General features: G+C 40.6%; 2 protein-coding genes across 4 annotated transcripts in view; both read right to left on the bottom strand.

Annotated features, from left to right (window-relative positions):
• Positions 1-126: 126 nt before the first annotated feature.
• Positions 127-4,049, bottom strand: oprk1 (opioid receptor, kappa 1). The gene is made up of 4 exons (XM_042086949.1): positions 3,937-4,049; positions 3,470-3,706; positions 2,548-2,900; positions 127-2,167 (listed from the first exon to the last, which is right to left on the bottom strand). Exons 2-4 carry the CDS (start codon positions 3,703-3,705, stop codon positions 1,620-1,622), a joined length of 1,137 nt encoding a protein of 378 aa, XP_041942883.1. The 5' UTR covers position 3,706; positions 3,937-4,049; the 3' UTR covers positions 127-1,619.
• Positions 4,050-9,532: 5,483 nt separating this feature from the next.
• Positions 9,533-21,563, bottom strand: part of atp6v1h (ATPase H+ transporting V1 subunit H) — a 43,056-nt gene continuing 31,025 nt past the window's right edge. For all 3 annotated transcript variants that reach the window (XM_042086920.1, XM_042086940.1, XM_042086932.1), the window contains 2 exons: positions 16,816-16,929; positions 9,533-10,399 (listed from right to left, as the gene is read on the bottom strand). In XM_042086920.1, coding sequence (XP_041942854.1) covers positions 10,330-10,399; positions 16,816-16,929 — 184 coding nt within the window. In that variant the 3' untranslated portion in view covers positions 9,533-10,329. The remainder of the gene's footprint in view (positions 10,400-16,815; positions 16,930-21,563) is intronic.

Raw genomic sequence — 21,563 nt, 5'->3', positions numbered from 1 at the left:
TGTAGTGTTTCTTTATGTTATGTATTTCATGTTGTCACCTAGACCTACATATCATGCAATGTAATAAACACTAATTGGCCCATATTAAGTAGCTGTTTATTCATAGCTTAAATAATACAGGTCAGGTTCAAAATAGGTGTAGTATCCAATAAAACAACAGCTGGGACATTCACGTATACGTACATTCAGTAAATCCACATGCTTATTTTGTCCTATTTCAGATTATATTAATGATGTGTTTGGCACATATCCTACAAGATTGACCTTGAGGCACACATTGTAAATATTATCAATACACTGTCCTATCACAAATGCAAATACATGAAGCATAAACACAGACTTTCCATCACATACAATACATCTGGAGGTACCTTAGAAACGTACTCCTTCCTATAAGCAGAAGTATACAGTATAAATAAATATTTACTAATATAACTTGCACAAGGCACGCAAGGCATACATATCTGAAATTACTGTCAGTACATCATTGATGGTGATGGTGAAAATTGAACTTTGTATGTGGAGGTATTACTTGTGCTGGTATTGTGCATTATTTCAGAACAAGAGACTGGTACACCTTCAGAAGTATAGTAGCAATAGCACAATGTCAAATCAAATGTCACATTGCATTCATTTACATGCTTGAATCATGGGTGATTTCCACTTATGTCATGTCAAAAACATACTTCATATCACCTGTCTGTTCCTAATATTGTGCAAATGCAGCAGTACATGATCAGACACTTGGCACATAATGTAGAATATTTTTTGAAGATCTATGTCTTTTCAGTGAAAATATCTTATACTCTGCTCTCCTTAATGTAATGGAAAAAGCACCTTGGGCACACTGTAAAGAATATATGTATTAGATGTATAGATGTATTAGAATGTCAGCAGTCATTATGATAGAATATTCAAAGCCATAAGTCCCTAAGGTTGCCTTGTGACACACAACAAAAAAACAATAAAAAGCAGATGTATACATCTGCTAACAACATTACTGTTTCAGTATGTGATCAGGTCATTGGTTACTGAGAATATGTATTCTGTCAAACCCAACTGATCTTTAAATGATAAAAGTTTTCTCTGATAGTACCTTGCCAACCTACATTGTTGGGCGTACATGAGAAAATTCTCTGAAGGCCTATATTTTGAAAACAGTTTTATGGCTGAAGTTTTTTTTTTCTATTTCCAATACTTCATAAGTTCACTTCATGTTCACAAATTCACTTCATAAGGCACTACATCTCACAGAAAACAGGGATGTAGGTTTTTCCTTCTATTATATTTAATCATTGGTTCATTAGCATTTTGATATTCATTGAGAGTCTCAATACTAGAGGGCTAAGATAAAGTCATAGGTCATTAAGATAAGTTGTCATATATGTGGGCATTTTATTTCACATAGTACACGTCTCTACAATCTACATTGAAAGACGCCCCTTCTTAAGCCTCCCGCCCACACACACACACACACACACACACACACACACACACTCACTCACACTCCCACCCCTCTCTGTAAGCCATCAGATGGCAGAAGTGATCTGTGTCAAACCCAAGTCATTGGAGTCCTCTCTCCCTCCGTGTGACTGGAGGGAATCCAGTTCCACAGCTAGTCATACGGGCCGGCCTTGGCCTCCCCCGTCGTCATGGCCTCCCGCAGTGCAGGCATGCTCCCTCAGAGTGCTCCTGACCCGGCTCACCCCATGGACCCCCTCCCCCACCCCACGCCCTCTACCTGGGCAGCAGAAGTCACGGAAGCAGCGCTTGAAGTTCTCGTCCAGGAAGGCGTAGAGGATGGGGTTGAGGCTGCTGTTGGTGTAGCCCAGAGCTACACAGAAGAAGTAGGCGGCCATGACGTCGGTGGTCTCGGGCACGCCTGGAAGGAGCGCCTTGACAAGGATGAAGATGTGGATGGGCGTCCAGCAGATGACGAACACAGCCACCACCACCAGCACCAGGCGTGTGATGCGCCGCAGGTTGCGGTCCTTCTCCCGCGAGCCCGACAGCAGGCGCACGCTCTTCAGACGCAGCACCATCAGCGTGTAGCAGACAGTGATGATAAGGAGGGGTGCTACGAACCCGAAGATGAAGACACAGATCTTCATCAGAGTGTCCCAGTAGATGTATGGGTCGGGGAACTGCAGGGCACACTCTGTTGTGCCTGGAAAGAGTGACAACACATATTGGATCATCAATTTTTATTAAATTAGCAAGGACATGATGAATACAAGGACATTTATGCCGCATCCCTGGAGTCAAGGAGAAAGACATGTTTTATTTTTTTTTACCTAAACTACAGGAACCTCTCTTAGGAGACTGTTACCAAAGAAACCAAAGTAAACAGAACAGTCACAAGTAAATAGGCCTAATGAACTCATGCACAACACAATGCACCATAATCCAACTGTGTTACAAACCAAAGTAACATAAAGAGGGAAGGCGCACAAGATTTGCCTTGTAAGGTACAAAAATATGTGCAAACTTTGCATACAATAAGTGTGCAGAGGTAAGAGTGTGTGGTGAGCAGGCTAACAGTAGTACCATTATTGGTCTGAGTGCTTCCCAGAATCAGGGCAGGGATGCCTGCAGCAGAGGAGAGCACCCAGATGAAGATGTTGATGATCTTGGCCTTGACGGGTGTCCGGAAGTCCAAGGCCTTCACCGGGTGGCACACCGCCACGTAGCGGTCCACACTCATCATAGTGAGCGTGAAGATACTGGTGAACATGTTGTAGTAGTCGATTGAGATGAAGACTTTACAGACCACTTCACCAAAAGGCCATGAGTTAAGAAGGTAGTCAGTGCTCTGGAATGGCATGGTGGTGGTGACCAAAGCGTCTGCCATGGCCAGGTTGAAGATGTAGATATTGGTGGCTGTCTTCATCTTTGTGTATCTGGCAATGAATAGACATTTGCACTAAAGATTTTATCAGTGAAATGTATACAGGTAAAACAGGTCAGGTTACCAAAGATTTCAACACATATTATATATTGTATTATTCTTGTACTGCACGTTCTTGTACTGAACTGCATGTTCATACAACTATATAGCCTGCACTATCAAATTAGTTGACTGAGAGTCCTTTACTAACAATCCACACGGGGACGCCAAAGTAACTAAAAATGCATTATGAAGGGAAAATATATGAGCTTTTATGACGGATGATTTGTTATTGGTGCTTCAACGCATTGTCCGAGCCTTTCAGGTTCCATTATTCCTCCAACAGGATTCAGTGCATCTCTGAGAAAAAAACCCTCACAACTAAGCGTACAATTTACAATAATTCAAAAATAAAACGTTTCTTTGTACCTTAAATTTATTGTTTCCAATGTGTCTATGCTCTGTTGCCTGTGTGAGCAATTCGACATGAGCCGGTAGACCATGCCTGTCAAACAGAATGGCTGTACAAAGTGAGTAACTTTTTGTGACTGAAAATGTCTATAGCACAGATGGTTGTCTTACCTGATGATGACATACATTACAAAACAGTTGCCCACCAACCCCACCACGAACACTACGGAGTACAGCGCCGTTATTATGGGGATGATTGGAGACATAGCCTCTGGCTCGGCCGGCCAGGTTCCATTGGGTGTGTCATTGTAGATATCAGGCTGCCAAGTGAAGTTTGACAAACACTCTTCAGAGTGAGCTGTTGCACACTTGTCCTCTTTAACTATCTGCACCGCATCGCTCCCCATTCTTCTCATATGTTTCCACAACAGACAAAAGAAACACACAATTACAAAATATAATCAATATACACAAGTTACCGGATCAAATGTAGGCTATAGTGTAAACGATTGTATGCATGTATTTTGATGACAACATGGAGTTAAATATGATGCATTCATGCGTTACTCTAAATCCCGTAAAACCCGTAGATTACTAAACTTATCACAAAATATTTGGTGTAGATGGACTCAGCTTACCTTGTATTTTGAGGTCCTCCCAAAGTTTCAATAAAAGTATCTATTTAAAGAAGTCTTAGATTGCTGAATGCATGAGGCTGGCACTCCGCACAGATGTCAGTAACTCCGCATCTCTCCTGCCGCACCACCCTTCCCGCAGGTTAGCTCCGCGCTGTGACACAGCCAACACAAGTGCGCGCGCACGAACTCCCTCATGGAACAAACTACCCCACCTCTCAAGTCAGTTGAAAATACAGGTGGAAAGCATATACTTGTCCAGTCCATGCATACAAATAGCTTATGTCCTCAACGTGAGTGCCTTGCTACGGTAATAGAATTCAGTCCAAGAATTAGAAGAATCTAAGAATTTCGAAAGGTTCGGATGACCTTCAATGGTCCCAAGCAGTTTGTCATTTAATTAGCCTAGGCTACTGTAAGAACAAACAACTTTCAACAGTCTCAGTATAAACATACTATGACAGAGGGAGACACTTCTGAGAAAGAGTAGCCTAATTTCATGCCATCTCCTTGACCCCGCATGGACCTAGATGTTGTTGTGATGAATCAAAACGTGCCGGCCTGGCAATGGCATGCTTTGGACAAACAAGACGAACAACCAGTTGCCAGGATCACGTAACATGAAATTGAATGTAGGCTACACGTAGCCGAACACAAATAGTAGACGTATGCTATAAATGATGAGAACCACTTGCTATACCTTTGAATACAGCCTAGCCTACTGTTGCGATTTCTGTTGGTCCTTCAAACCTCCTGCATGTCATTCTAATCACATTTTCACTGTCTTCAGTCTTATACTGAACGTGACTGAGAAAGTGACATTTGAAACATCAAACTAACACCGGTCGGCCCATAGCCGCGGTTGATGGCAGACCTTCTCCATGGTGCTGAATTGTCAGACTATGTCGCTTTAAACACCCTGTAAATGGGCTGAAAAGATTTTTTTTTCTGATCCTCGGGTGAGGTCATCCGTGAGAGGTAATAGGCTAATTCTCAATATAGGAGGACTCACAAGAAATTATCAAGAAACAACGTTATTCATGCATAGGGGATTGCTTAAGGAACAAGTGTGATGGTGTCAGCCTGTATAGGCCATTTTCATATTCAGTCCTAAGATCATTAGGCTATCATATCAGAATCATATAATAGTGATGCAGTTCAAATACTAGTATAAAGGCATTAGACAAACATAGATGATTAGCCTACTATAACTGTAAGTGCCTTTAGTGTTATGCATTGGTTAATAACAACATCTTCAGTAGGCTACCTAACAGAATACACATGATATATTTCACTGTATTTCTTAGCCTATATGTGTCATAAGGTAGCCTACATCTAATCAAGGTGTTTTTCTTTCCCCTTTCAGACTTCATGGATCACCATGTTGCTAAGTAACGCCATCAGGGACAATGTGCTGGAGAAGTACTGCAGATACAGTAGCCTACCCTCCAGAATTATTGGCACCTTTGGTAATGTTGACTAAAAACAGGCATACAAATAATCTTTTGATGATTCATTGTACTCTTACAAGTACAAATGTCAGGGCCCTCGGAAGTCTACCAATGAAGTGTGGAGATACATTGAGCCTCGTAAATGGTGTAAAACAGTGATTTATTTGCATGGCTAGCCCGATGCCGAAGCACCACCATTGAAAAAGCTGTTGGTAGCATCGGCTAACTAGCGCCAGATTTTGGAGTGCAGGGGACAAGCCGAGATGGGCTATGAGACATACGTTCACACTCGGTATCATGTTTCAACACACTTTAGGTCAATATCACACCGGAATTCTCCTTTAAGAAGGTATTATAAGCAGGTGCCAATAATTGTGACATGTTCTTGTAAAAATATTTATTTCTTTATGATATTTTCCTTTTTCTCAAAACATTTGCTTCCTTTCAAGGTTGGATTTTTCCTATTTGTTTTCATTTTGAGATTACTATAAATCACCAACAGATTATTTTTTATACCAGATTTTAGTCAACTTTAGCATGGGGTGCCAATAATTCTGGAGGGTACTGTACATACACATACATACATAAATACACACACACACACACACACACACACACAGTCAACTTTAGCATGGGGTGCCAATAATTCTGGAGGGTACTGTAGAGGGTACTTTTTCTTTGTTACTTGTTTATCTTTTTTCCATTCAGTTTTCAGGAATTATTGTACGAAGGATTCTTCACATATCTACCAGATTACAGAATATGTCACCCCAAACCAGTCAAGAAAAGAAAATTAGCAAGGAACTAGCTTTGAACAAGAGAAAAACAACCTGTTTTCAAATATTTTTCAAGCAATACTTGTTAAAGAAATAATAGTTTTAAGAGGTATCCTCTCCTGTATTACAACATGATTTGCTCGATGAAATTCAAGGGATATGGTTGAATGAAAAATAGCCTAATTATGTGGTGATCTCAACCAACCAACCAAACAAAAAACATTTTTCTGTAAGTTAATTTTCAGACAGTACCTCACATATTCATTTGGGAGTGATTTAGAACGAAATGAGAGGAGATGGAGAGAGGAAGGTGGGAGTGGAAACGATATCTTTCACCATAACCTTGAAGAATGAAAGGATGATGTTTAAGCTAAATGGCAGAGAGTTCTGAGGCTGGGGAGTCACCATGGCAACTGAATTTTCTTTAGACATATTGAAAATCATGGAATCATCATGGCAAGGGAAAGAGAGAAATAGTTTGGCACATTTTAACATCAGGCTGCATAAAAAGAAATTGAAAGAAATAAAAATAGCTGCTTTAAATTAAATTAAATAAAAAATCAATGTCTCGTGTAGCGGTTCAAAGAATTTATGAATACTTAAATATGAGTTTTTTCCTACAAGGTAGAGTTTGTACATCACGCCCACATACTGTACACACATTAGCTTACACGCACATACTCACTCACATACACACACAAAAAGAGAGGCACTCGCACATAATGTAGGACTGCAGACAAGAATGTGTTACAGGATCTGAAAATGGGTGGCCTTGGGAAGAATACAAAAATGAACTCCACCTTGAGCAGAGAATACTGCCTGGGAGAAAAGATTTATAGAGGAGGCATGGGTGCTCCATCCTTCAATGAAACACAATAGGATTCAAGGATTCAATGTTTCAGTTGGTCGTGTACCTAGAAGTTTCAATAGTAGGCTCTCACTTTCTGTAGTAATGACCAACGCCAGAGAAAATGGTGTGAGCATGCAAATCAGTTTGCAGTATTAAGGAATCTTGTTGGCCCGTGTGGAGGAGCCAGGCGTCCCTCTGTGTGAACAGTCCCTCTGTATGAGTGACAACCCAGAGACATATCACAAATCATTTTTGACCTTGTTGAAAAATAGGCTTTTGACAGGAGTAATTCCATCTTTTATCTTATGCATCATTCATTCTGAACGACAAGTGGCTAGCCCTAGCTCTTAAACTTTGGTCAGCATCTTGTTTGTCACACAGGTAGCAAAGATCAAAAGATTTGATCCCATGGCAAAAGCCATTCTACTGATGTTTCATTAATAAAGAACTATTTATGGCCCTGGGAAGAATTAAGCAGACTCTACAGCTTGTTTTATGGGCTTACTGTTGGCAGAGCTGTTTGACCGATGGGCCTTTTAACTCAAGCCAGCCAAGTTACAGGGTCCACTACCACTCTTGAAATCTATGAAAAGCCATTGCCATGACAGACAATATAACCTATATGAATGTTCACAGTGTAGTGGAAATATTTGCATACTTAGACTATTTTAATTAATATTGATATATAGGAAATAAATATCACCAGTTGCTCCACAGCACCACTGACCTCAAGAGACCAGTGTATAGTAATAAGCTCAAAAGTACTTTGGAAGCACCATCAAAATGATTAAGCACACCTGTTGCACAGCACATCAAAACAAAAGAGAGAAGCTTAAAGAATGAAGCAGGTGGCTCTGATGAGTAATCCACCTTTTGTGTTTCAAATGTGTCACATGATTTCTGAAAATGTAAGTCTTCAACACCTCTTTGTGGAAACTAGAGAAATAAAGGCCAATACACATAAACCTGGTTATTTAGAGGGCTGCCAAATCAGAAGCACTAGTAATGCTAAGGCTTGTGCTTACCAAGGACGTCACCAGACATCTATGATCAAGGAAGATAAGCTAGTGATGGGCAAATGAAGCTTTGGTGAACCACTAAACCACAGCAGTGTGAAGCTAGCAACACTAATGAAAAAATCCAATATGGCTGCCACATGTAGATTTTTCAACATAAAAGTCCTTACCCAAACCAGTATATGAAACCAAAAATATTGGTTCGCTAAGGACTTTTATGTTGAAAAATGTATGTGTAGCGGCCATCTTTTTGCTTTTCAGCTAGTGTCGCTAGGTTCACACTGCTGTGGTTCAGTGGTTCACCAAAGCTTCATTTGCCCATCACTAAGATAAGCAATCACTTGGTAACAAGCACTGCACACCACAGGTTAAACAAATCTCAAGATTTCTTTTAAGCAGAGATAAATATGTCTGACTATAGGTCAGTTTAGAGGTGCTTTCTAAAATTATTGTTTCATGTATTTTGCACATATAAACCATCTTATTCTTTTTATTCTTGTCAACTTCCATGATTTTTGTTGTACATCATCCCAACAACTGCCAATATAATTTAGGCCTAACTGGGTTACAAACATATGTTAATGATCGGACAGCATTATTATTGCTGCCTTCATACAATATTTATAACGTTAATTCTAGCCTACCTCACATTTATTATGCTGGGTAACCTTTTTCAATTTTCTTCAAATCAGCCTTTTTTTTCCATTGAGAAGAACTGAACAATATAACAGCATGCAGCAATGAGGGGGACCAAGCAACCCAGCAGGCCAGAGTTGCCATTGACAGGACAGTTGTATGCACTTACAGCAAGTTTAATGTCAGATGATCAAAATGATCCAAGATATGAATTCACATTCTATTTGCCAGCTTTGCTGCTAATCTTAATCGGTTGGTATAAGGCACATACTGCTGGGTAGCTTTGAGAGGTCATCTGTGAAGATCACCTGTAGCAAAGTTGAAGGCTACTTGCCCTGTTAAGGTGGTAGCATTGCTTAGCATTATTTACTGTCCCATCAATCAAACCAAGGGAAGGCGTTTGCACTTGATAGATTTCCTTTAGAAAGATTCCTTGAAATATTTATCAAGGAATTCCTATAGATTTCCTTAGATTTTATAAAGTCAAAATGTCAATGAATATGGAGACAATATGCAGAGTCACAGCTAGAAAATCAGATACTTAACAAATAAGCCTATTCGCTAAACATCATTATCTACACAGCATATTAATGAATGTGTTATTAAATCTGAGAGTGGCAACCACACACATCCTCTGCAGTCTCAGTAAATCACTAAGTCCACCTATTAGCCTGAGGAAAAAGGGCTGTGTGTGAGAGTGAGAGACGATCAATGGGAGGGAGAGAGGAAAAAAAAAAAAAAATAATTACCCAGGTGCTGGAGCTCCCATTGTCTGGAGGTCTACTCAGCAGGCCGTGCTAGCACTTCCCCTGGATCCATCCATAGCAGTTAATCATACAGCACCCCCAAATCAAGACAAGCCCCAGGAAAAATAGCTCACTACTTTATTGTTATTTAGACATGGTCTGCAATATGGCATTTTCATTATGTCAATATATATACACCAAGCTAAGTACTGAGAAGCCTTGGGCATTCATGGCCACCGTGATGTCCACTCAAACTTTGCGCCCAGGCTTACAAAAAAATGTGACTTGTGTCTGACTTTTAGGGGCCAAAATAGTACAATTACTTTAGGAACCACAAAATCTCATGTCAGATTTTCAACATGTTTCTTCACACCCCCTGTAGAAATGTCTGCACATGGCAATAGCCTTGTTCCTTCACTTATTTCACCATGACCGTGCAAGAGACGGCAGACATGACAAACGTTTTCTAGGGAGTCCTTTATTGGAATGCATGTTATATTTTTTAATACTCGAAGAGATAAATACATTTCAAGATTAACTTCTCCAGATTATACATATATAGTAACATAGACAACTACCCATCAATGCACACAAACACACACACACAAATCCATCCGAATGTTCACTTTTGTTAGAGCAACAAAAATCACAATGGGGGTTGTGGGGGGTACATTTGACGTGAAGGGAGCCTAACCACAGTAATACAGTATTACACTTCACAGCAACTGGACGTGCGCTTGGGGGGGGGGGGGGGGTACACTAGCCATTGCAAACATGCCAATTCACACACACACACACACCTTCACATACATACAGAGATGTTTACACACAGGTACAGCGTATTGCCGGAGAGAGCAAGAGAGGGAGGGAAAAAGAGAGAGAGAGAGAGAGAGACAGACAGAGAGAGGGGGGACCAGACGCTCAGCTTCTGGCTGCGACGGCAGTGGCGGGGGCTTGCTCTGAGGACTGCAGCTGTTTGCCAAGGTACTCCCTGAGAAGAGAAGAGAAGAGAAGAGAAGAGAAGAGGTATGGACACAAATCAGAACACTGGAAAAGAAGCGCTTGTGTGTGTGTGTGTGTTGTGTGTGTGTGTGTGTGTGTGTGTGGGGGGGGGGGGGGGGGGGGGGGCATCACTCCCTCTGTGGGCAAGGACATGCGGGCTCTACTGGCATTTCAACTCGTTCCACAGCAGAAAGCACCAGCCATGATTTCAGACTACTTCTACTATCACAGATTATTGTGTATGTAATTATGTTACACATACTAAATATTTTATGCTTTAGGTATGTAATTATTATGTAATTAAAAAAATCTTTGGCACTTAAACTAAATGTTCGCATAGAGACAGATTGCAAAGAGGCCATTATGGATGGGAAAGAATGACAAGTTACTGCAGTTCAAATCTACATTAGAGGCATTATTGATTCATCCAATTCATAATTAGGAAGGCAGCCGCAAACATATTTGACCGTGGCACCAATCTAGTAGCCACCATCTGTAGGAGTCCTTCACCAACACCCCCCCCCCCCCAACCCACCCACCATTCAGTCCAACCATCTGTTTGAGACGGCAGTCCTTAGCAACATGGAATGTGGAGGTGCAGCCACTTTGCAGAGATAAAGGTTATGAATGACAGGATCAAACACACAGGCCATTTTAAAATAGCACAAATGTGCAATCAGGTGAGGCGTCAACACCCACACCAGCACCTCTCCAGCTCTGGATTCTTCTTCTGGGCAACACATTTATTAGCGGAAGTCGTAGCTGACACAACCACAACCCCCAACCCACAAGTCGTAGCTGACACAACCACAACCCCCCCTTCTGCAAACATATCACCCCTTGTAAGAAGCTGTGGCATTAAAAAAATTGAGAAATATATATACAGCTCTGGAAAAAATGAAGAGACCACTGCACATTTTTCTGATATCATCCTACCGTTGCTGAGTGACATTCGAGTTAATTGACGGTCATATTCAAAATCAATACAAAACTGCAAATTTGAATTTCAACCATCAACTCATTCAAATGTCCCTCAGCAATCGTAGGATGACATCAGAAAAATGTGCAGTGGTCTCTCAATTGTTTCTAGAGCTGTATATATGGAAAACCCCTCAATGTCATCTCCAATTACTCAGTACATCTTTCTGAAACACAAAACAAACGCTTCATAGACACCAGCTAAAGAGATTTAGGTAAAACTGGTACTGAAAGTGAACATGTTTTCTTGTGCATAATCTAGGGCAATCGGATTTCCACAAGTTCATCACTTAATTTATTCATACATATCACTCTTCTAAAGGAAACAAGAACAGAAAAGCTGCTCATCTGACCTAGCATTCTGTGGCCTTAACTTTCTGCCTGCAGTGTGCTGTTACGTCCTACTAATCACAGGGAGTGATTTGTGCAGTAGACTCATCAGCTGTGTCTTCTCTTCACCTATAAAAAAAAATCCCCTGGCTTGCCACAACAAAACCGTTGCCATGACAGCAGCTAAGCTCCACTATAGCAAAGATCCTTAATTACTCCACTTCAACCCTCTCTAACTATAGGCATCTATACGTACAAACGCCACAACTGGTAAATTTGGATGTGCTGCACACACCTGCCCCTTTTTAGGGGAAATTGACCGTTTGGATTGAATAAAAACCTATGGCGTTGCATGGAAGTGGGGAGCTTATACTTACTACATTTTTGAACAATCGTTAATAAAAGGCGTTGGGAGGTTGGGAATTGATTTTCACTACTTATTATGACCGCCGCGCAGCGAAGCGGCGGTCATATAGGTTTAGTCAGATTTTTTTTTTTCTTTCTTTTTCGCATGTCCAAATTTCCGTCAAGGATTCCCGGGACACTGAAAGACCGGGGTAGACGAAACTTGGTGGGCATGTAACCCCATATGGATAGCATGGAACCATCGTTTTTCGTTTTGATCTGTAGCCCCCCTGCTGGACTGCACCCCCCGAAAGGAGGGTAGGGCAGACACAGTTTTCTGTGAATATCTCGAGAACCGTAAGGTTTAGGAGGACCATTTTTTTTTGTATGTTGATCTTAAGGGGCCATGTCAACCCATTCCATAACCACTCATTTCATGTATAGCGCCACCTAGTTAAACACAAAAAAGTAAAAATGAAGTGTTGTAATCACAGGTATCTGTGACCTAACATAGTCAAAACTGCACGAAATTGGAAGTGTAGGATCATTATGACACCCTCTGAATGCACGCCAAGTTTCGGGGAATTCCGTTAACGGGGGGCCACACAATAAATTAATTTATGTTACTATACACCAACTGGCCTGTAGGTGGCCGGAGACAGTTTTCTGTGAATATCTCGAGAACCGTAGGGCCTAGGAGGTCCACCTTTTTTTGTATGTTGGACTTAAGGGGGCATGTCAACCCATCCCATTACCACTTATTTCATGTATAGCGCCACCTAGTTAAAAATTAAAAAGCAAAAAATTAGGTGTTTTCATCACAATATCTCTGGCTGACATGGTCAAAACTGCACGAAATTGAAAGTGTAGGATCATTATGACACCCTCCGAATGCATGCCAAGTTTCGTGGACTTTCGTTCATGGGGGGCCTTACAATAAAATAATTTATGTGTACATTTAGTGACGTACACCAACAAGGATTCCCGGGACACTGAAAGACCGGGGTACACGAAACTTGGTGGGCATGTAACCCCACATAGATAGCATGGAACCATCGTTTTTTGTTTTGATCTGTAGCCCCCCCCGCTGTACTGGACCCCCCGAAAGGAGGGTAGGGCAGACAGAGTTTTCTGTGAATATCTTGAGAACCGTAGGGCCTAGGATGACCAATTTTTTCCGTATGTTTTCCTCCAGGGGTCATGTTAACCAATTCCATGTGCACACATGTGCATAAACTGATACACACGCACACACATACATTCACAGTAATCATACGTATGACACATACTCACACAGTAGACATATGTACGCATGCATGCACATGCACAAACACACATACGCAGGCAAACACACAAACACAAGCACACGCACACACCCACACACATAAACATAAACGTGTACACGCACACATGCACACAATTCAAGAATTTCTCAGAATTATGAACAGGCAAGATGGGGGTGGGGTTGTATAAAAAGAATTTTACATGTGAAATCTATGAACTAATCATGTTTTGGTACTTGTTGTCTAGCAGATACCAGTGAGATTTGAGTGTGGATAATGCATAAGACAGTTAGAATCATATAGGCCTTTCAGCGTGATTTATTTTTGTGGAAAAAATGTGCTGGACTGGGCGGCGGTCATATTTTGTACCGCTCTGCAGTACATCTAGTTAAGTTATCGTTAGTTAGACTCAAGACTTGTGCACATTGCCCATCATTCAAATAGGGGCCTATGATGTTGTTTGGTCAACAACAGATAAGTGTGACAACCCAGAAGTGTCTCAGCATGAGCCTCTCGCCATGCACTGCTTCACTCCATGTCAAAATCCTTGGGCTGCACAATGGTCTTATCACGTTGGCGCCATCAACAGACACTTCAGATTCCACTCCTGCTGGACTAAAATGGAGACGCTCTCTCTGCACCATTAGTCTGAATGAGGGAGAAATATGCACCCAGCATGCTGTTCTCATGTCACGACCCATAAAATCTGGAGCGACTTTCTCCAAATCCATTGATAGTCTCACTTTTCATAATCTTCCATCCTAAATCAGTGATTTCATTCAGGCAGATAGCCCCACAATACGGTGCTCTTAATGGCTCAAACTATCGTTTCTCGAGGGAAATAGGGCTCTTTATGATATCTGAATAGCACTAAATCCAAATGCAGCTCGTATGTGTAGAGTACAGAGAGCACCAAATAAAAAAATGCCTGAATGCAAACAGCATTACACTGTTTAGACACCACAGACAGAGCTGGTGTTATAATCTCTAACCGAGCCAGCAAAGGCATATGTTCTCACACACACACACACACACACACAAGTGAGCATAGTTGCTCTCTCTGCTCCTCCCGCTATGAAGGGCTAAGCTCATTCTTTTATTTAATGAATCATATATGATACAGTCTCATCCCTTACCCTCTGTATTACTCCGCTGCCCTCTCAAAACCCATTGTCTATTTTGTGCTCTTATCTTAGATCAATACACCTGAACAAAGGCTTTGGAAATGCTTCGCTGAACACAGAATTTTTCCCAACAAATTATCTTGCACTTAGAGCAGAGGGAAAAGGCGTAGCATGATAAAATGAGAAACAAGCATATCTGAATAAACAGTCTGGTTCAACACTGGCAGCACAAAGCCACCAGGCTGGCAGTGTTCCAGACATTAGTCCAATGCAGAAGAGACTCAATCAACAGTACAGCAGAGATCCATTTACTACAATGTAAGTTCTACAGAGCTCATCAGAAAGGAGGCCAAGTAAATATGAAAATACAAAACAATAAAGGTCTTCAGAAATGTACAATGACTTAAAAGATCAAAGCCAGTGCAGAGAGAGAGTGTGTAAAAATGTACTAGTCTTCAGCATTTTTAGCACCACTGAGTGATGAGCATTGGCCTCACTGTTGATGTGTTATCATTAAAGGCGACACAGAATGGAAAACCAAAAACTTGAACAAGAGTTTGGCAAATGGCCACAAAGCTACCATAAACCTGAAACACAGCTGTTTCGTCCTTTGTATGCTAATCTCAGACTTTTAAATGAGGAAAACCATCCACCTCTCCACACGTTACTTTACCACTTTGAGTAGGAGATTCAGCTAGAAGTTGCTGGAGCCTGTTGTGAGCGGTCATTGGCTACAAGGCAGCCAATCAGTGTTGAGCTCAATTATTCTTATTCAGATAAACATGAAGGGTGCTAGATATCTGCGAAAATGGGTGATTTTATTCCCCAATCTAATTACAGGGATGTAAATGGGCTTGTAAAATAGCAACGGATCATGTGTTTTTGACACACCAAAGTTGCATACCTTCTATGTTAACATCAGATAACAAGGTGAATTGCCTTGTCACACTTGCAATACTAAATATACCTACAATGCATCAATGACATCTCAGGGGTTGAAGGCTTAATAGTGTCTAATTATGCTTTTCAAAACATTCAGAGTGATTTTTCATTACGCTAGCCAAACCTACGGTAGCGCTATTCAGTACCGTCTGGATCTGCTCCACAGGATTAGTGTGAAGAGTAACCAGTGAGTGCAGCTTCACATTAAACTGGGTGATTAGCCTTCATAGTCTGACAAACAGCAGCTGAGGACAATTAACCATTGGAGACTCTAGTTCTGCAATGTTCGCTGGCTATTTTCAACTTCAGACAAAGCCAGGACAAGTAGTGCTCCATTCCTGTGATAGTTTTGGGTCTTTCACGAGGGGTCTAAAGACATATCTGGTGAACATGCACTTAGTTTATTAAGCGTTTCTTATGGTTTGTATATTAAAGTATTGTTTATTTTTTATTAGGTTGTTGATTAATTTCACATTGTTGTTTATTATTGATATTCTCCTTAATGTAGTCTTACCATGCTATTATTATTGGGCCTCATTCACCAACCGTTCTTACTAAGAAATTTGTTCTTAAAACCCACTTAGGAAGTTTTTACGAAGATTATGGTATTCACCAATGTTGTCTTGTTCTTAAGTAAGAACAGAATCTACGAACACTCAAGAGCACTCTTACGCACATTTGAGAACTGACTGGTTATTGCATTTTCATCATATCTGCAGGTGTAAAATATAATAGAATTTAAATGACAACTATATACTGTATTTTATCATTTAGGATATTTTTGAATACAAATATTATAATTCTTTTTTAAAAAATGAATATAAATTCCACTATTTTACAAAGCATTAATGTATTTTAGAATAAATAATTAACACAACAAATAACACTTTTTCACTTTTTATACTAGCTGCTAAATATAACGACTCATTTACTGTTCATTTACTGGTGCCTCAGCCTCAATTTGTGTGCACACGGCCCTGCAGTATCATGCCCTTTTATGGGGATTCACAGGGCGTTTACCTATGCTAATTAAGAACAAATGGCACGCCCTGTCAACTTAAGAAGAAATGGGATTCAGCATGAAAAGGACAAAACTGCGAATGATTCTGAAGTTTAAGAACACCTTTGTGAATCTGCCTAAGAGTTTTCGTAGGACCTTCTTAAGAACACAGTTAAGAAAATTCTTAGGAAGATATTGGTGAATGTTATTATATTTGATTGAATGGAAAATCCTATAACCATAACCATAAGTAGTTGCATGAGGACTGCCATGACACATGCATTCCTTTACAACCAAGCTTAGCCAGGTCGTAGATCTCCGGGATTCACACCAGGCTCACTGCTCTGGACCAGGTGAGACACGGACCGGTCCCTCCACAAGTGCCAAGATGACTCCTCCTTACCAGTTGTGCACCATGAGCTTCTGCACTGCCAGCAGGGCGTTGTAGCGGACGAGCTGGTCCTCGTGGTGCATGTGGTTCATCACCAGCTGCTTTCCGCCAAGCTGCTCGATCACTCTGAGGAGGGGAAGGAGAGAGAGAGAAGAGACAGAGAGTTTGTGTGTGAGAAAGAGACAGAGAGAGAGAGAGAAGTACAGGGTGAACCTGGCCTTATAGCCAAGATGACCTTGTCTGTGCGCTCCTTTGAGATGAGAAGCAGGGGGTAATTGAGAGTGTGCAAACGAGACAGGCTGGCGATGCTAAGCTATGTGATGAAAAGGGACTTTGAGGGTTGTTGGGGTCGTTATCAGCGTCTCCACCCCAGCGGTTGAGTTGAAAAGCCCAGGAGGATCCGCCGTGTTTTAAATTCAGACATCCTGTCTGACATTTTCCTGTTCTAATCCAAACACACTTGATCCATCTGGCGTTGTGAAAAATGGTACATATGTCGATGGTTCAATTTTGTAACATTGACAGGCTTAGCTTGGCCTAGAGGCATGTGCTACATAACATTTCTTCATCTTTAGTTGATTGTCTATGCCTTTTCTACATGTGGTTATAATTTAAGTTAAAATCTTAAAATGCTTAAATGTTAATAGCCTAAATATTATTCCATCGCTTTGGATAAATGAATGTAAATGTAAATGTAAATATAGCTGCAAGCAGCAATGAGGGGGCCAAGCAGTTAAGCAGGAGTTGGGATTGGATTGGATTGGATTGGACTGGACTGGACTTGACTGTGTTGTGTTAGATTGGATTAAAGTCTTCCTAATTATAGCGCCCCTAGTGGTCAAAGTACACCAAATGTATTGTGTGTTCTCAGGATCGGGTCCCGAGTCCATATACCAAGTTTGGTTTCAATAAGTAAAGGCGTTGCTGAGATATGAGCTAATTTCCTGTATCTCTAGCGCCCCCTAGTGGTCGAAGGTCACCAAATGTATTGTGTGTCCACAGGATGGGATCCCAAGTCCATATACCAAGTTTGGTTTCTATATGTGAAAGCATTGCTGAGATATGACCCACTTCCTGTGATTATAGCGCCCCCTAGTGGTCAAAAGACTCCTAATGTATTGTGCGTCTTCAGGATGGGGTCTCAAGTCCGTGTACCAAGTTTGGTTTCAATATGTGTAAGCATTGCTGAGATATGAGCCTACTTCCTGTGATTATATCGCCACACAGTGGTCAAAATTAACCAAATTTCTTGAGCCTCCTCCTTATTGGGAAAACCTTGCTGAGATATAACTTCACTTCCTGTTTGGTGGCTTTGCCAACAATTTTAATTGGCTGTTTTGGGCGAACGGTTTTAGATTTGAAGACGAAAAGGGATAACTTTTATGAGGCTTGGTCTAAAGATCATCTGCATCAAGTTTCGTGAAAATCGGACAAACTTTGTGACCTGTGAAAACGTTTAGGTGTTTTTGATTAAATCCAATATGGCGGCCTAATCAATTATAGGATTGGATTAGAATTTGGCTTGGGTCAGCCTATAGACCTCCAACAGTATTAACAGACCCCACTAGTACATTTTAATTCCAAACACAACAGCAGCTACAGGCCAAAACACATTTTTCCTAATTGCAGCGCCCCCTAGAGGTGAAAGGTCACCAAAGTTTTTGAATATCCTCATGATGGTGTCCTGAGTCCATGTACTAAGTTTGGTTATGATACATGAAATGGTTGCGGAGATATGAGCTCACTTCCTGTTTGGCAGCTTTGCCACAAATTTCGATTGGCTGCTACGGGAGAACGGTTTTAGTTCTGAAGACAAAAAAGAAATAACCTTTGTGCGGCTTGGTCTGAAGATCATATGTACTAAGTTTCGTGAAAATCGGTCAAACTATGTGACCTGTGAAAACGTTTTAGTATTTTTGATGAAATCCAAAATGGCGGAAAATCCATCATAGCGGAAATTGACGTCATAGGGTGCGTTGAACTCGGCTTGGTCCAAGGACTCTAACAATACCTAATTTTTGACAATCGGGTTCAATGGGTCAAAAGTTACGTGCGTGAACGAACGTCCAACTTTGGCCTATTGGTGGCGCTAGAGCGCTCAAGGTGCCGGTATGAAACTTGGTGAAATTAATCATGAGACTGTCCCCAATCAGTGTGCCAAATTTCACAACTTTTCACCAGACGGTTCTATGGGCTGCCATTGACTTCAATGACGGAAGCGTAATAATAACTAGACTGCATTTCCGGCGGGAACTGCGAAAGTGTGCTTGCCCTGGTCCGGTCACCAACGTGAGCAGACAGTGACATACGCTATGCTGAACCTGGCTTGATCCAAGCATTCTAACAGTGCCTTTCAGTGTTGGGGCAGTGGCAATACCTCAAAAGCTCTATTCAACTATTGCCTTGCGGGGTGAATGCGGTTCGTTGGATTTTACCTGTGGCCTGCCTTCGAATTTAGCTTCTATGACTAAAATCAAATCAATAAAATAAAACAACAGCAGTGATTGGCTGCAAAAATAAATAATGTCACACGTCTTGCACCTCTCAAACTGGGCTATCAGGTAATCTAGAGAAAAATTTGAAATTATGAAATATCACTAAGGCATTAAAATGCTGCTTGTTTGTCAGGATACTTTTTCACTGATTTATTTAAAAAATATGAGCCGAGTGTAAATGTTCCATCCCCTAATTCTGTTTTACTGGTTTATTTGACAAATAATCTATATGGATTTGCTCTATAAAGACCTTATGTCTGTTTGGGATTGTTTTGAGAGCCTATTGATGTATCTCAGAATAAAGGAATGTCCACAACAGTGATGTTTTATTTGTGTGTGTGAATGTATTTTACTTAACTCATTGAATGTAGCTGGATACTCATGAACGCATGTCTCTAATAGCCACAATAAGAGTAATTTTAGCAACACCGTATTTTGTTTGGCCCATAACGACCCAGTGGATCATTAAAAAATGCCAAAATTCACATTCCTTGCTTGTTGTTGGTACATTAATCCCAGATTGCCACTTATCTGAGATGTAAGAGTTCAGTATAGGTTTAAGGTCTGGGGCAGGGATTTGACATTCTGTGACTTCTTCATTGAGGGCTTGCTTAGCAGCACTGTCCGCTTTCTCATTTCCCCTCAGACCAACATGGCCTGGGACCCAGCAAAAAACTACACTCAAGTTCTGGTTCTTTAGACGTTCTAGTTGATCAAGCTCAGCTTTGGTTGTACTTTTTGCGTGACATTAAAACCTACTGGAAAGATTTTTAATTGCAATTTAATTGAATGCAATTTACTTTTACGATTAAATAAAATGAATTTATCCCTCTCACCCATAGTTTTCTATTTACAAATGTACATAGGCCTACTGTGATTACATTTATACATAGTTATTCTACTGATCTTTATACTATTCATCCTGCACATAGACTTATTCTTACTACTCTTATAATTTTGTTTCTGCACTACAATGACACTGTTTCCACACTGCACATAGCTGTATGTTATGTACATATGTTATATATTTCTCATATTGAATATCCATATTTATTCTGGTTTAATATTCTGTTAATACACTGCATATATCTATATTATTATTTCTACTATTATAATGTTACTACTACATCTACATACATTATTCTACTTATTGTATGAGATAACTGCTAATACACTGCACATATTTATATTTAATTCATATTACTCTAAACCACCTTCTGTAAATCAACTGTATACTACTGTCTACATTGCACTATATTTCTTGACCTGTCTCTGTATATTTCATCACCTTTCTATACTTTGCATCACATTGAATGCATACTGTAGCTACATGAATCACAGCTAAGATCCTTGGTTGCTATGAAGGCCAGTCGTTCTAAATGGATGGTTGCTATGGCCAAAGGCCAGTTATCTCTGCCGTTGTCAAGCGGGCATATCCTAACTTTATCTTGTTTTAAACATCTCTATTTTACTTAGCCTACTTTCATACAGTGAGTCCCATTAAGAAGTGGCCACTTCATTCGCGCTTACCGTGATTCACGCAGCAACATTATTAAATTAATCTGTCACCATATGCCTATGCCAACGTTTGCAAAGAGGAGAATCTTTTAATTTGATTCACAATGAAACGTTACATTTAATGTACATGTAAACAATGAGTAGGCTAGTTTTGGTTGTTGTTGGTGGTGTTACTGCATCCCTTAGTTATGCCTACAATGCAAAATTGTTCCCTCGTGATTGTTAGACGCATTTCAAAACATCGTGACGTGAAATGCCACCACAAAACATTGTTTGTGAATCGGTCTTATTAGGAGTCCTCGCTTAAGCGGTCACAGACTCAGGCGCTACTTTTAGGGGTAAAATGCTTCCTGAATTACTCTTAGTAAAAAAAATAGGAGTCCTAAAGTTACGAGTGACGAAGTTACGAGTACAAGCATCTCATATCAAATGACCATGGCATTACGCTAAGCAACATAAATCCCATAATGTTACAGCAACATCTCCTCCCTATGACATAACTAGCCAGCTAATACGTAGCCTATGGAGTGCTGCCGACCACTGTTCATTACGGCCCAGAATGCCTAGCATGTCTTTACAACAAAACAACACAGTAAAACCTAAATGCCCGTAAACATATGCATTTGCATACTTGTAACATTTTTAATAATACTCTTCCATCATGATATTTAACAATAATGAAAAATTTAATTTGAATACCGTCAATGTGAAAATAACTGTACTACGTCAGCAATAAATAGCTAATGT

The sequence above is a fragment of the Alosa sapidissima genome, chromosome 1, assembly GCF_018492685.1.
Source record: "Alosa sapidissima isolate fAloSap1 chromosome 1, fAloSap1.pri, whole genome shotgun sequence".
Taxonomy (NCBI): Eukaryota; Metazoa; Chordata; class Actinopteri; order Clupeiformes; family Clupeidae; genus Alosa; species Alosa sapidissima.
The sequence above is the reverse complement of the archived record's forward strand: the minus strand, read 5'-3'. Positions and strand labels throughout refer to the sequence as shown.